At 44.7% G+C, this 16,442-nt stretch overlaps 1 protein-coding gene across 3 annotated transcripts in view; it reads left to right on the top strand.

Moving 5' to 3' along the window:
- The window catches only part of LOC115204527 (bifunctional heparan sulfate N-deacetylase/N-sulfotransferase 1), a 143,186-nt gene that overhangs the window by 72,827 nt on the left and 53,917 nt on the right, over positions 1-16,442 (top strand). For 2 of the 3 annotated variants that reach the window (XM_029770181.1, XM_029770182.1), the window contains exons 2-4: positions 2,931-3,888; positions 7,318-7,806; positions 13,955-14,042. In XM_029770181.1, the coding sequence (XP_029626041.1) occupies positions 3,334-3,888; positions 7,318-7,806; positions 13,955-14,042 (1,132 nt within the window). In that variant the 5' untranslated portion in view covers positions 2,931-3,333. Of the gene's footprint in view, positions 1-1,895; positions 1,915-2,930; positions 3,889-7,317; positions 7,807-13,954; positions 14,043-16,442 lie in introns of those variants that run through there. The other variant, XM_029770183.1, reaches the window with a different exon arrangement.

Here is a 16,442-nt window from a genome sequence, read left to right as displayed (position 1 = left end):
GTGGTTTGAGTCTTCTCCAGTAGAAACTGACCGAACGAGAGGCCTGGAAAGTTGGTCATAGAGGGAGGGCCATTACTACTATGACGCGGGCGCCCATGGGTACCCTTTCGTTCCGAAACGTTTAGTAAGACAATGCAATCGTCCGCCTTGAATATTATTGAAGCTCTGATTGAAAAAGGCCCTAAAGATTTATGTTATACAACATTTGACATGTTTGAACGAACGTAAATATATATTTTTTTGCACATTCGTGATGACAAGTCCCGCGCGCTTCAGTACATTATGAGTAGCCTTCGGAACGCGCTAACAAGAAGGAGCTATTGGGACATATATTATTAACTTTTTCGAACAAAACTACATTTGTTGTGGACCTGGGATTCCTGGAAGTGCCTTCTGATGAAGATAATCAAAGGTAAGGGAATATTTACAATAGTATATTTGATTTTAGATGGTTCCAAGATGGCGCTAACCTGTATCGCCTAGCCTATTTTTCTGAGCATAGCACCTCGTTTATTGCAAAGTGTGATTTCCCAGTAGTTATTTTTAAATCTGGCAATGCGGTTGCATTCACGAGATGTTAATCTATAATTCTTTGAATGATAATATTACATTTTAACAATGTTTTTGAATAGTAATTTTGTAAATTGTAGCGCTCATTCACCAGACGCATTTGGGGGAAAATATTTTCTGAACGTCACGCGCCGATGTAAAATGCTGTTTTTATATATAAATATGACCTTTATCGAACAAAAAATGCATGTATTGTGTAACATGATGTCCTAGGAGTGTCATCTGATGAAGATTGTCAAAGGTTAGTGCTGCATTTAGCTGTGTTTTGGGTATTTGTGATGCATGCTAGTTGCTTTGAAAATGGCAGTGTGATTATTTTGGGCTGGGTACTCTCCTAACATAATCTAATGTTTTGCTTTTGCTGTAAAGCCTTTTTGAAATCGGACAACGTGGTTCGATTCAGGAGAGGTGTATCTATAAAATGGTGTAAAATAGTCATATGTTTGAGAAATTGAAGTTATAGCATTTATGAGGTATTTGTATTTCGCGCGACGCGATTCCACTGGCTGTTGACTAGGGTGGGACGCAAGCGTCCCAGGTTCCCAGACAGGTTAATTACATTCACCTGATTAGCTTAATCAGGTAATATGAATTACAGAGAAATTTATTTTATAGAATAGCATGTCATCACTTAATCTGGCATAGGCAAAGACACGACAACGGCATCCCTAGCCACGTCCTCAGAGCATGCGCAGACCAGCTGGCTGGATTGTTTACGGACATATTCAATCTCTCCCTATTATTTCAAGATGTCCACCATTTGTTCCTGTATCCAAGAAATCAAAGGTAACTGAACTAAATGAAGCTCAATCATCAAGTTTGCAGCCTGATTACCAACAATGTCAAGACCGTCCACAGGGAGGAGGTGAGGGCCATGGCAGAGTGGTGCCAGGAAAATAACTTCTCCCTCAACATAACAAAGGAGCTGATTGTGGACTTCAGGGCACAGCAGAGGGAGCACATCCACATCGATGGGGCCGTACACATCACTGACAATTTTGAAATGGTCCACGCATGCAGACAGTGTGGTGAAGGCACAGCAGCGCCTCTTCAACCTCAGGAGGCTGAAGAAATTTGGCTTGGCCCCTAACCCTTACAAACTTTTACAGATGCACCATTGAGAGCATCCTGTCGGGCTGTATCGCCGCCTGGTACGGCAACTGCACCGCCCGCAACTGCAGGGCTCTCCAGAGAATAGTGCGGTCTGCCCAACGCATCACCGGGGGCACACTGCCTGCCCTCCAGGACAATTACAGCACCCGATGTCACAGGAAGGCCAAAAAGATCATGGACATCAACCACCCGGGCCACGGCTGTTCACCCCGCTATCATCCACAAGGCGAGGTCAGTACAGGTGCATCAAAGCTGGGACCGAGAGACAGAAGCTGTTTTTCAATCTTAAAGCCATCAGTTTTAAGTAGCCGTCACTAGGCCTCCACCCAGTACCCTGCCCTGAACTTAGTCACTAGCCGGCTACCTTTAGAGGCTGCTGACCTATTTACGTAGTCATGGAATCACTGGTCACTTTAATAATGGGCAATGGTCACTTTTTAATAACGTTTACATATTGTTTTACTTGTTTCATATGCATATACTGTATTCTAGTCAATGCTACCCTATTCAACTATTGCTGTCTATATATACTATTCTATCCTACAAATATACTAAATATTCTGTTCACATACTGTCCATAATGTCAATACATCCCATAACATACAGTGCATTTGGAAAGTATTCAGACCCCTTGACCTTTCCCACATTTTGTTACGCAAATCCCCCCCATCAATCTACACACAATGCCCCATAATGACAAAGCAAAAACAGGTTTTTAGAAACAAAACAAAAACCTAGGAATATCACATTTACGTAAGTAATCAGACCCTTTACTGAGTACTTTGTTGAAGCACCTTTGGCAGTGATTACAGCATCCTCTCTTCTTGGGTATGATGCTACAAGCTTGGCATACTTGTAATTGGGGAGTTTCTCCCATTTCTTCACTGCAGATCCTCACCTCATCCTCACCAAATCTGGAACAATGTACAGCCCTGTTCTAATCTCTGTTTATATCTGGAACACTGAACAGTCCTGTTCTAATATCTGTGTAAATCTGGAACATTGTACAGCCCTGTTCTAATTTCTATGTAAATCTGGAACATTGTACAGCCCTGTTCTAATCTCTATGTCTATCTGGAACACTGAACAGTCCTGTTCTAATCTCTGTCTATCTGGAACACTGAACAGCCCTGTTCTAATCTCTATGTCTATCTGGAACACTGAACAGTCCTGTTCTAATCTCTGTGTATATCTGGAACACTGGAACAGGACTGTTCAATCTCTGAATATTTGTCTTTGTCTTCCAGGTCTCCTGGAGAAGGCTTTGGGGATGACCTGCTGGAAGAGCAGCACTGTGCTGGACTACCCGTGTGACCCCAGAGAACCATCTTCCGTCACCACCTTTGTCCTTCTGCAGGTCCTGTAGAGAGCCCCAGGATTTAGAGCGTAAGCGGTGTCGGGGGGTGGGGAGGGCAGGGGGCAGGTGGATGGGTTAAAGGCACACATCCCTGTCTGCCAGAGAGCCACCCACCCACACTGATGGTGTCCCCTGCCTATGTTGCTCCCACCACCCCTCGGCAATGGTGACATGAGTACGTGATGTGGAGGAGCCTATTGTATTTTTGAAGAGGAATCTCTACCACCTCCAAAACTACCGTTACAATCTGATTGTTTTCGCCGTGCACTCTGGGACTGAGTCTGTACGGGGTGATGTTGCTGCCGTCATGCGGTCGCCTCCGGCGGCTCTTCCGTCAGTCTCACTCCCTCACTCTCCAGACCAGCCTCCTGCTCCTCTTCCTTTTCTGCATGGTGAGCGTCCTGGTCTCTGCCTACTTCCTCTACGGAGTCAAGCGGGAGCTGGAGCCGGCGGCGGGGGGTATGGGAGGGCCGGAGGAGGGCACTGCTGACTGGGACGACCGCCGTGCTGCCACACCCTCCACCTCCTCCCGGGCGCTCCCTCCACGCACGGCCAGGCCCTCAGATGTGTTGCGCACTGACCCTGTGGTGCTGGTGTTTGTGGAGAGCCTATACTCCCAGCTGGGACAGGACATTGTGGCCATCCTGGAGTCTGGCCGCTTCCTCTACCGAACCGAGATGGCCCCGGGAAAGGGGGACATGCCCACCCTGACAGACAAGGACCGAGGCCGTTTCACGCTGGTCATCTACGAGAACATCCTGAAGTACGTCAACCTGGACGCTTGGAACAGAGACCTGCTGGACAAGTACTGTGTGGAGTATGGAGTGGGTATCATAGGCTTCTTTAAGGTTAGTATGCAGTGGGTTTTATAGGCTTCTTTTAAGATGAGAGCCAGTCACTGATTTCAGCCCAGGACACCGATCCCGTATTGTTATCTTTAATCAGCTGTGTAAACAGTGGTAAAATAAAGATGCCTGTGAAGCTATAGAAATTACTCATTTGAATACTAGGGGCACTTGTACTGATTGTGTCCATCAGATGTTGCTGTAACCTTCATTTAACTAGGCATGTCAGTTAAGAACAAATTCTTATTTACATTGACGGCCTATCGGGAAACAGTGGGTTAACTGCCTTGTTCAGGGGCAGAAAGACAGATTTTTAGCTTTTCAGCTCGGGAATTTGATCCAGCAACCTTTCGGTTACTGGCCCAACGCTCTAACCACTAGGCTACCTGCCGCCCCAAATCTTTTTGTGCTTAAGCACCTCTTCAGGCTGACCCCATCATGGTGAATTAGACTCATCAGTCCCCTTCACCCTGACTCTGCCCTTGGCCCTCTGTCTGCAATAGGCTGCAATCACCACATAGACTAGAAGACGTCCTCCTGACCTAAGCACTAAATATCCTTTCCCTCTCTGGGATATGCATGCATTGCTGGAGGTCAGGTTTAGAGAAAATAGACACCTAGATTGGTTTATGTAAGCACATAGTCAAATTACTAAATAAAATAGTAATTTTTTTTCTAATGTGTACCTCCCTGAATCCGAGGGGGAATTCTGTGATTTGCGATAAAAGTTTCTGAATGAAATATGCACTCGTTAATTTTTAAATGACTCCCGGCTGCGTAAAAGGCGGGCAGGTTCCACCTTGGTGTCATCTACCTCCAAGAGCAGCGAGTACAGTATAATACACACACACACACACACACACACACACAGGTTTGTATACAGAGCCTGTGCCTGTGGTTGTTTGCCATGCTGTGGTTGGCTGCCACCCTGCTGTTTCTCTAGTACGGTGGTCCTGTCATGGCTCATAGCTCAGCTGATAATGGCCCTGCTGGAACATGGCTCAGCACATTCACCAGCAGTGGGAGTGGGACTCAGCTGCTTGGCTGCTACAGTACGTCCGCCTACCTAATTCTCTTTGGTTGGTTCTGAAGTGAACACCCACCTGTTAGAACCACTACACTGGGACCAAGTGGCCTCGCCCAGCCTGCCTGGTCCCAGAGCACTCAAGCAGGGCTACCGCAACTACAAGTTAGATCCCAGCACTAGTGCAGGGCTGTTATAACTGCAGGTTAGATCCCGGCACTAGAGCAGGGCTGTTATAACTACAGGTTAGATCCCAGCACTAGAGCAGGGCTGTTATAACTACAGGTTAGATCCCAGCACTAGTGCAGGGCTGTTATAACTGCAGGTTAGATCCCGGCACTAGAGCAGGGCTGTTATAACTGCAGGTTAGATCCCAGCACTAGAGCAGGGCTGTTATAACTACAGGTTAGATCCCAGCACTAGAGCAGGGCTGTTATAACTGCAGGTTAGATCCCGGCACTAGAGCAGGGCTGTTATAACTGCAGGTTAGATCCCGGCACTAGAGCAGGGCTGTTATAACTGCAGGTTAGATCCCGGCACTAGAGCAGGGCTGTTATAACTACAGGTTAGATCCCAGCACTAGAGCAGGGCTGTTATAACTGCAGGTTAGATCCCAGCACTAGAGCAGGGCTGTTATAACTACAGGTTAGATCCCAGCACTAGAGCAGGGCTGTTATAACTGCAGGTTAGATCCCGGCACTAGAGCAGGGCTGTTATAACTGCAGGTTAGATCCCGGCACTAGAGCAGGGCTGTTATAACTGCAGGTTAGATCCCGGCACTAGAGCAGGGCTGTTATAACTGCAGGTTAGATCCCGGCACTAGAGCAGGGCTGTTATAACTACAGGTTAGATCCCAGCACTAGAGCAGGGCTGTTATAACTACAGGTTAGATCCCGGCACTAGAGCAGGGCTGTTATAACTGCAGGTTAGATCCCACCACTAGAGCAGGGCTGTTATAACTACAGGTTAGATCCCAGCACTAGAGCAGGGCTGTTATAACTACAGGTTAGATCCCAGCACTAGAGCAGGGCTGTTATAACTGCAGGTTAGATCCCGCCACTAGAGCAGGGCTGTTATAACTACAGGTTAGATCCCAGCACTAGAGCAGGGCTGTTATAACTACAGGTTAGATCCCAGCACTAGAGCAGGGCTGTTATAACTGCAGGTTAGATCCCGCCACTAGAGCAGGACTGTTAGAACCAGAGGCCAGCCACCAGCACCCTCACTTTTAATTACACCCAGGCAGGGGATAGAGGTTGCTTTAAGCCCCTCTCGTCCTCCCATTAGTCATTGAGCTTAATCCCATATCCATGTAGTTGCTGTATAATTGGAGTAAATCCTCCCCTCCTAAACTAGCACTACAGTCAGCCTAACCCTGGGTGAATTATGAGGAGACTATGTTAAGAACTGCACCCTTTTCCGGCTGTTTTGTGGCCGTTTGGCCAATCAGCCCGTAGTAACCCTGAGCTAGTAATCACGTTGCCAAGACGCACCGAGGGCTAGTATTTGATATACCATCCTAGTCCCTATATATATCTGACTGAGAGGTATGCCTAATAGCTATAGGTCAGTGATGTTGAATTCCTTAAGTCAATATCCAGACGGATATATGCATAGTAAATCATATTCTTTAAAGTATGATATTGCCAGTGGCTCTGAGAGCAAAGCAGCATCTGCTAAACCACTGAATGATGGTTTGACAGGCTCAGGATGACTCACTGCCTGGGGCTGCTGTGACCGTGATTGATTTGTTTAGAATCGCCAAATGCTGTTTATCACTGATCAATACAACAGTTATGGGGCTCCTGCTCAGAATGTAAACAAAGAAATAAGGGGCAGAGGGTTCACCTACGTATTTATCCCCCCCCCACACAAATGGATAGGAAAGGGAAAGAGGATACCTAGTCAGTTGCACAACTGAATGCATTCAATGGAAATGTGTCTTCCGCATTTAACCCTACCCCTTCAAATTAGAGAGATGGGGGGGTGGGGGGGGCTCCCTTAATCGACGTCCACATTATTGGCACCCGGGGAGCAGCTGTTGTTGGGGGTTAACTGCCTTGCTCAAGGGCAGAATGGTAGATTTTTCCACCTTGCCGGCTTGGGGATTCGAAACACCGACCTTTCGGTTACTGGCCCAACACTCTTAACCGCTAGGCTACCTGCACACAAACACAGATTTACACACATACACACGACCGACGCATAGCCTTATGGGAATTATAGAGCCCCTTTCCCTCTTTGGTAATGAATTTCTGAATCGGTGTCTATTGTGTGTAGGAGAATTTTAAGTGACATTGCCAGGTATGTAATCATCTCAAGGATAAAGTGTGCAAATGTTTTCACCAGGAAACTACCTGTAAACAGAAATGCAGCTGACTCCATCTCTCCCTTGTCCTCTCTCCCAGGCCAATGAGAACAGCCTACTTAGTGCCCAGTTGAAGGGCTTCCCCCTCTTCCTCCATTCCAACCTGGGCCTGAAGGACTGCAGCGTCAACCCCAAGTCCCCCCTGCTCCTCATCACTAAGGCCCGGGAGGTGGAGCGAGGCCCCCTACCCGGAGATGACTGGACTGTCTTCCAGTCCAACCACTCTACCTACGAACCTGTTCTCTTAGCCAGGACCCGGGTGCCTGACCTGGGCATGTCCGGGATGGGGGTGGGTAGCAGCCCCCTCCATGCCTCTGTTGTTCAGGACCTGGGGCTTCACGACGGCATCCAGCGGGTGCTCTTCGGCAACAACCTCAACTTCTGGCTGCACAAGCTGGTGTTTGTGGACGCTGTGGCCTTCCTTACGGGCAAGAGGCTGTCTCTTTCTCTAGATCGCTACCTGCTGGTGGACATCGATGACATCTTCGTGGGCAAGGAGGGCACCCGCATGAAGGTCTCAGATGTCAAGGTAAGCATCTGCGGTGGATTGGTCTTTGTAAGGGGGGTTTTGTGTGTGAGAAGTTGGTTTACTTGTGTGGGTAATCATGTGTAATCACTCATTATCTGAAATCACTTATCTGTTGCATCCCAATCTGCCCTATTCTATTGCTGGTGCATACATACTTCCCAGAGAGCCATGCTGTGTGATGGTGAGTAACAGTAAGTCATGCAGGTGTCAGAGGCAGAGCTGACCGTGATTGAAGGAGACAGAAGGTGAGACAGCCAGGTGACATTACTTTGTAGGACAGAGTCCATGCTAGAGCTGTGCAGATGTGACGGTGACACGGGCACAGGTGCAGTCACCAACATGTCTGTCCCCAGGGGGAGCCGACTTGGGGACAGAGGGACACAGTTGGCCTGACTGCCATGGCAGTCTCACCCTGCCATGTTCACTGTCTATATCCCCTCAACAGCCAGAGAGAGAGGGAGAGAGAGAAGAATGGAGGGAGAGAGAGAGAAGGATGGAGAGGAAGGATTAGTGCAGCGGAGTGGAACAGAATATATTTTCTTGTATTTCCATCCAATGCCTCGTTTGAAAGTAGAATAAGACTCTGTTACTGGATTCCCTCCACACAGCCTCCTCAGCTCAGACAAACACTTATAACAAACTAAAGGTCAGGAGCCGCCCTCCAGCGTTCTTCCACATCTTTCTCTTTCTCCCTCAAACCCAGAGGACGGTCTTTGTCCGTACAGCCTCCCTCCCACAGCAGTAGGGTATGAAGCTCAGTTTAACCACTCTTCTCCAGCTTTGCTTTGTGTGATGAGTTGTTGTTCAAAGGGCGTCCACAGACTCGCCTGCAGCATAAATATTTGATACAGCTTTGTGTTGTTTTCTCTTCTTCTTCCTCCCCTCCCCCGGTACGAGGGAGTGACTTTCATTGAAGAGGGGGGAATGAAACATAAACACAATCAAAGCGGTCTTGTTGAGTTGTCTTGTATGTCGGCGGGCCACAACAGTGTTAAATATGAATCAGGCTCTGATTGAGCCGTGGGAGAAATGGGGGGGGACTAAACCTAAAAAACAAATGGATGCAGATGCAAAGTGAATATGGAAAGGGAGGGATGAGGATGGTTTGAATATGGATACGGTAATGAGGGGGGGGGTGAAATTTATGGACTGAATACTACTGCTAACTACAGTCCTTAGAGAAAATCAAATCAAGCTTTATTTATAAAGCACATTTCATACATGGAATGCAATGTGCTGCACAGGAAAAAATATATAAACAATGAAAATAAAATCTGAAATATTTACAACAAACATAAGATAAAAAAAATAAAGGAATGACCATCTTAATGACTAAAAAACAGTTGAAGGAAAAGCAAAGCTAAGAACATGTCTTAAGATCTCTGAAATATGTCCACAGTTTCAGGCCCTCAGGTTCTCTCGCAGGCTATTCCAGGGGCTCGGGGGATAACAAAAGGTTGCCTCTCCATGTCTCTTTGTCCTAGGTTTTGGTATAGTTAAAAGGCCAGTACCAGAGGACCTGAGGGACCTACTGGGTACATAACTTAAAAGCATGTCTGACATGTATTGGGATGCACAATCGTGGATTGATTTCAAAACCAATAAAACTCACAGGCAGCCAGTGCAGAGACCTTAAAAACAGTCTGTGTGGTCTCTGTCTGGTCTTAGTCAGTACCTGTGCTGCAGCATTATGTATGTTTTCCAGTTGATCAATGGCTTTCTTGGGTAGACCGTACAGGAGAAAATCACAGTAGTCAAGCCTGCTTGTAATAAAAACATGGATGAATCTTATCAGCCTGAGAGAGAAACGGCCACACCTAGGTAAAAAGCTATTTTGGTCACATTCTTATTGTGTGATTCAAAAGTTCAGAATCTAAAATAACACCTAGGTTTTTTACCTGGTGTTTTATCTTTATTGCATGTGAATTCAAATGTGCGGCCAGTTTCTCTCTGTGCTTTTGCTCCAACAATAAGTACCTCGGTCTCGTCTTGATTTAGCTGGAGGAAGTTGAGAGCCATTTAATTATTTACATCACTAACACTGTCTAATAATAATGGTGACCCAGAAATGCAAAGTTGTGTATCGTCTGTGTAGCAGTGAAATTCAATGCTGTGCTTTCTGATAAAGCTGCTAAGGGTTAACATGTATAACTAAACCCTACCGGACCCAAATTCCAACCTTGTGGAACGCCACATGTGATGTGGGTTTTCTCTGAATTATGTTCACTAAAGGTGACAAAATCTCGACCGGTTAAACGGGTCCTAAACCAATTTAGAACTGGACCGGACATCCAACCCACCTCTCCAGTCTGTCCAGAAGGTCATCATGGGTAACATTGTCGGTTGCAGCACTTAAATCAAAGAGTACAAGGACAGAGCGCTGTTTGGCATCTGTGATCATTTACCGCTTTAACTAAGGCTGTCTCTCGGCTGTGGTGGGCAAAAAAATATATATTTTACTGTTTGAAAACCAATTTCTCCAGAGTTTTGCTTAAGAATGAAAGGTTGTAGATTGGACAAAAATTGCTAAGAGCTGAAGAAACTAGATTATTAAGAAAAGTAATGTAAAATGTTTCACCATAGCAGTTTTTGTGCAGTTGGGAAAGTGCCTGTGAACAGGGAGTGATTTAACAATAGCTTGCACTATTTCTGATATGCAATTAAAAACTGTTTTGAAGAAGGTGATAGGATTGAGAAGGCAGGTTGAAGGCTTAAGTTGTGATATCACTTTCCTGAGCACGTCTGTGTAAACGAGGGGGTAAAAAATCCATAGTGCCTTTTGCGTGGTAGGCTATGGCACATATCATCAAACTTCTCATCAGGTCTCGCTTGACTGATAACCAGCCTAATGTTGGTTATTTTATCTTTGAAATATGCCGCAAACTCATCACATTTAGATGGGGAGGAAAGTTCGCATAGGTTTGCGGGGTTAGGATTTATCAGGCCATCAATGGTTGAGAAGAGCACTCTGGAATTATTCTGATTTTAATAGTGATCAAGTTAGAAACATGAGTCCGTCTGGCATTACTAATTGCCTTGTTATATATGCCAAGTTACTGTCTCAGAATATCATAATGGACCTGCAACTTTAACTTTCTCCACTGCCACTCTTCCTTTCTGCAATTTCTCTTTAATTGATTAGTTGCCTCACTCATTCAAGGGCCTCTCTGTTTGGATGTGGCCTTTTTCAACTCGACTGGAGCTATGGCATCAATGGTTACTCTTAATTTGATATTAAATGAAAGTTATTAACGGAATCATCAATACGACGATGTGAATCATCACATCGTCGTATTGTTCATACACGCAATAACATCTGTAGCAACTTCAGGGGTAAGATGGCGTTTCTTAATAATGCGCTATAGGCAACAAGGTAGTAAAAAATCCACAGTGGGGATCAGATAAAGCAACATCAACAATAGAGGATATGTCAAAAGAAAGCCCTTGGTAATAACCAGGACCAGAGTATGCCCACAGTTAGGGTGGGCCCAGTAACATGTTGGATCAAGTCTGTAGAGCTCAGTAGATTCAGTAATTCAATGGCCTTGGAGTCACTCTTTTTCTTTATTGATAAATCAGTAAAGAAAGTGCTTTGGTGGCCTTTACAGGGCCACTTTGCCCCTGGGGCATCTGCCTTGAGGTAACCAATGGAAATAACAACCAAATTATTTTCTGACAGTCTCGCATCTAACAGAATGAAAGGAGATGACCTTTTCTATAAACTCACTAGAAGGCGGAGTAAAAAAAAAAAGCATTAATTATGTTACTCACAATAACCATAGTGCCATTTGTACAGGAGTTGACATGGTTTCCAAGTCCTCTGTTGCTTATTCTGACAGGGAGGACTGCAGCACTACCAGACCCTGTCTGTCAGTCTCTAAAACTGTTTGCAATGTTGCTGGAAATAATCCTGGAACCCCGACTCATCGACAGCTTTGCTATAGGAGGCGTTTAAAAATGAGATGTGGTTTACCTAAGTTACGGCAAGGTCAGTGTACAGCAAGGTCGGTGTACTTAGAAAGCAAGTTATCCTTTTCCTGCAGCCGAGCTAACAGCAGGAGGATATCTTCCCTAAACTGCTTGATGGTGGTGCATTTAGGGCAAACAAATCCCTGTCTATTTTCCAGTTCTACCTTATCTTGATCTTGTGATTGTGTGGAAATCATCTAACACCTAAGGCATTTGTGCCCAGCCGGGGATAAAAACACCAGTGGGCTAGCACTGTTAGCATTAGCCTGCTCCGTTTTCATGATGGCTAGCAGCTAACTGCTACTTTTAACGGGCATCCGGGACACAAACTTGAGGTCCCAGCGGTAAAGACTGACCACGTCGCGCAGTGGCGTTTCTAGCTTGTATGGCTCCCTGAATCCCACCATTCTGCACGAACTGTAATTTTTATTCAGACATTTGGAAAAAACAAAAATTAATAATCATAACATTTAAAAATATATATACAAAAATAAGACTCATAAATAACAAAAAGAAGTAACAAAGACAAATAGAAACAAATTTGTGTTGATTTGGCACTCGAGCATCAATACATTACCCATCCCCCACACTGTCAACCAAGACTAAACCGATTCACCTTGGTGGTGTGCAGACTGGTTTTATATTGTTCTTCATGATTTCGCACAAACCAGAAAAAATGCAACAATATGTCTGTGAAACTATATATTCACAGTATTATGACTAATTGTATTAGTACTGTAGAAGTTAGAGGTGTGCTTTTTGATAGATTCCCCCCGCTCCCTCTACCTCGGGCTTCCAGTTCAGAGACCTGAGGTCAACCTACCCCTGCCCCATCTCGTACTTCTGAGTGTGAGACCTTCCCAGGCAGTAGCCTGCCTAGCTTACAAATTAGAATCAGGGAGCTCACTCCGTCAAGATTAGTTGACCCACAGTTCCACATGGTGACATGATATTGACGTGACGTGCAAATGAGCAATAGAAAACCGATCACGCAAATGTCACCATTCCAAAAAAAAAAATGTGTGTCTGCCCCCGGCAAGATGCTTCTCTGGGTGGCTGCCCATGTCGCCTATACCTAAATCCGCCACTGACGTTGCAGAATCCTTAGCAATACAAACTTTAGCTATAATAAAAAATGATTTAATGAAGACTATACTGAACAAAAATATAAACGCATCATGTAAAGTGTTGGTCCCATAAAAGATCCCAGTAATTTTGCATATGCACTAAAAGCTTATTTCTCTAAACTTTTGTGCACAAATTTGTTTACATCCCTGTTGGTGAGTATTTCTCCTTTGCCAAGATAATCCATCCACCTAACAGGTGTGGCATATCAAACAGCATTATCATTAGACAGGTGCAGCCTTGTGCAGGGGACAACAAAAGGCCGTTCTGAAATGTTACGTTTTGTCACAACGCAATGCCACAGATGTCTCAAGTTTTGAGGGAGCTTGCAATTGGCATGCTGACTGCAGAAATGTCCACCAGAGCTGTTGCTAGAGAATGTAATGTTAATTTCTCTACCATACCACTCCAACGTCGTTTTAGAGAATTTGGCAGTACGTCCAACCAGCCTCACAACCGCAGACCACGTGTAACCACGCCAGCCCAGGACCTCCACAACCGGCTTCTTCACCTGCGGGATCGTCTGAGACCAGTCACCTGGACAGCTGATAAAACTGAGGAATATTTCTGTCTATAATAAAGCCCTTTTGTGTGGAATAAACTAATTCTGGTTTGGCTGTGCCTGGCTCCCAAGGGCTTATGCCCATCCATGGCTGCGCCCCTGCTCAGTCATGTGAAGTCCATAGATTAGGGCCTAATTTATTTCAATTGACTGATTCCCTTATATGAACTGTAACTCAGTAAATTTGTTGAAATTGTTGCATGTTGCGTTTTATATTTTTCAGTATATTTCATAAAACAACAAACCGAGTGTAGACCGAATGTAGACTGTACATTGTTCTGTTGCGCGCTCTGATGACATCTGTTGCGAGTGACAAAGAATGCATATGTGGTGGCCTAGTGGTCTAAGAGACTTCCTCTGACACACATCTCTCCTACCTTTCAGCTCCGTCTCTCTCTATCCAATAAACATACAACATACTTAAACATATATGTATTTAAAAAAGGAATGCATGTGAATGAGTCTTAAGTTGTCCCTGTCCCCTCTGTCTAGGCCCTACTGGAGACCCAGAATGACCTCCGAACCTCCGTCCCCAACTTCACCTTCAACCTGGGCTTTTCTGGGAAGTTCTTCCATACTGGTGGGTGGTGTGGACAGACCCACTGCATGACTGTAACACTCAGGGGGATCAAATACAATGTCTTATGGCAGACAATCATCAATAATCTCTTGTGGACAGACTACGTAAACATTTGACCAAATGACACGTGATTTTAGTTCTGAGTTAACCGATATTAGATCATCAGTTACTTCACCAAGAAAATGCATGGATCAAATGTCCAAATCAATTATTGCATTACTGTTGATGCTTAATATAATGAACTTGCTTTTAGATTTGCCCAGCACATACACTACCAGTCAAAAGTTTGGATGCCTTTTCTACATTATAGAATAATAGTGAAGACATCAAAACTATGAAATGACACATATGGAATCATGTAGTAAACAAAAAAGTGTTAAACATTCAAATATATTTGAGATTCTTCAAAGTAGCCACTGTTTGCCTTGATGACAGCTTTGCACCTGCTTGGCATTCTCTCAACCAGCTTCATGAGGTAGTCACTAGGAATGCATTCCAATTAACAGGTGTGCCTTGATAAAAGTTAATTTGTGGAATGTATTTTCTTAATGTGTTTGAGCCAATCAGTTGCGTTGTGACAAGGTAGGGGTGGTATACAGAATATAGCCCTATTTGGTAAAAGACCAAGTCCATATTATGGCAAGAACAGCTCAAATAAGCAAAGAGAAACAACAGTCCATCATTACTTTAAGACATGAAGGTCAGTCAATCTGGAACAATTCAAGAACTTTGAAAGTTTCTTCAAGTGCATTCGTAAAAGCCATCAAGCGCTATGATGAAACTGGCTCTCATGAGGGCCGCCACAGGAAAGGAAGACCCAAAGTTACCTCTGCTGCAGAGGATAAGTTCATTAGTTACCAGCCTCAGAAATTGCAGCCCAAATAAATGCTTCAGAGTTCAAGTAACAGACACATCTCAACATCAACTGTTCAGAGGAAACTGCGTGAATCAGGCATATATGGTCAAATTGCTGCAAAGAAACCACTACTCAAGGACACCAATAAGAATAAGAGACTTGCTTGGGCCAAGAGAAACAAGCAATAGACATTAGACTGGTGGAAATCGGTCCTTTTGGTCTGAGTCCAAATTTGAGAATTTTGGTTCCAACTGCCGTGTCGTTGTGAGACGCAGAGAAGGTGAACGGATGATCTCTGCATGTGTGGTTCCCACCGTGAAGAATGGTGGAGGAGGTGTGATGGTGTGGGAGTGCTTTGCTGGTGACACTGTCTGTGATCTATTAAGGCACACTTAACTAGCATGACTACCACAGCATTCTGCAGCAATACGCCATCCCATCTGGTTTGTGCTTAGTGGGACTATGTTTTTCAACAGGACAATGACCCAACACACGTCCAGGCTGTGTAAGGGCTATTTGACAAAGGAGAATGGATGGTGTGCTGCATCAGATGACCTGACCTCCACAATCACCCGACATCAACCCAATTGAAATGGTTTGGGATGAGTTGGACCGCAGAGTGAAGGAAAAGCAGCCAACAACTGCTCAGTATATGTATTAACTCCTTCCACTTGAAGCTGGTTAAGAGAATGCCAAGAGTGTGCAAAGCTGTCAAGGCAAAGGGTGGCTACTTTGAAGAATTTCAAATATATATTTAGATTTGTTTAACACTTTTTGGGTTACTTCATGATTCCAAATGTGTTATTTCATAATTTTGAAGTCTTCACTATTATTCTATAATGAATAAAATAGTACAAGAAAAGAAAAACCCTTGAATGAGTAGGTGTGTCCAAACTTTTGACTGATACTGTTTATCTCTAGGTTTTCAACACCAGCACCCACCCTTGCCCATGCCATGTCTGTGTATATATATATATATATATATACACTGCTCAACAAAAATAAAGGGAACACTAAAATAACACATCCTAGATCTGAATGAATGAAATAATCTTATTAAATACTTTTTTCTTTACATAGTTGAATGTGCTGACAACAAAATCACACAAAAATAATCAATGGAAATCCAATTTATCAACCCATGGAGGTCTGGATTTGGAGTCACACTCAAAATTAAAGTGGAAAACCACACTACAGGCTGATCCAACTTTGATGTAATGTCCTTAAAACAAGTCAAAATGAGGCTCAGTAGTGTGTGTGTGTGTGTGTGTGTGTGTGTGTGTGTGTGTGTGTGTGTGTGTGTGTGTGTGTGTGTGTGTGGCCTCCCTACAACGCCTGGGCATGCTCCTGATGAGGTGGCGGATGGTCTCCTGAGGGATCTCCTCCCAGACCTGGACTAAAGCTTCCGCCATCTCCTGGACAGTCTGTGGTGCAACGTGGCGTTGGTGGATGGAACGAGACATGATGTCCCAGATGTGCTCAATTGGATTCAGGTCTGGGGAACGGGCGGGCCAGTCCATAGCATCAATGCCTTCCTCTTGCAG

Source organism: Salmo trutta, chromosome 12 (assembly GCF_901001165.1).
Source record: "Salmo trutta chromosome 12, fSalTru1.1, whole genome shotgun sequence".
Lineage (NCBI taxonomy): Eukaryota > Metazoa > Chordata > Actinopteri > Salmoniformes > Salmonidae > Salmo > Salmo trutta.
Note: the sequence above shows the minus strand (reverse complement) of the source record. Positions and strands in the feature narration are given on the sequence as shown.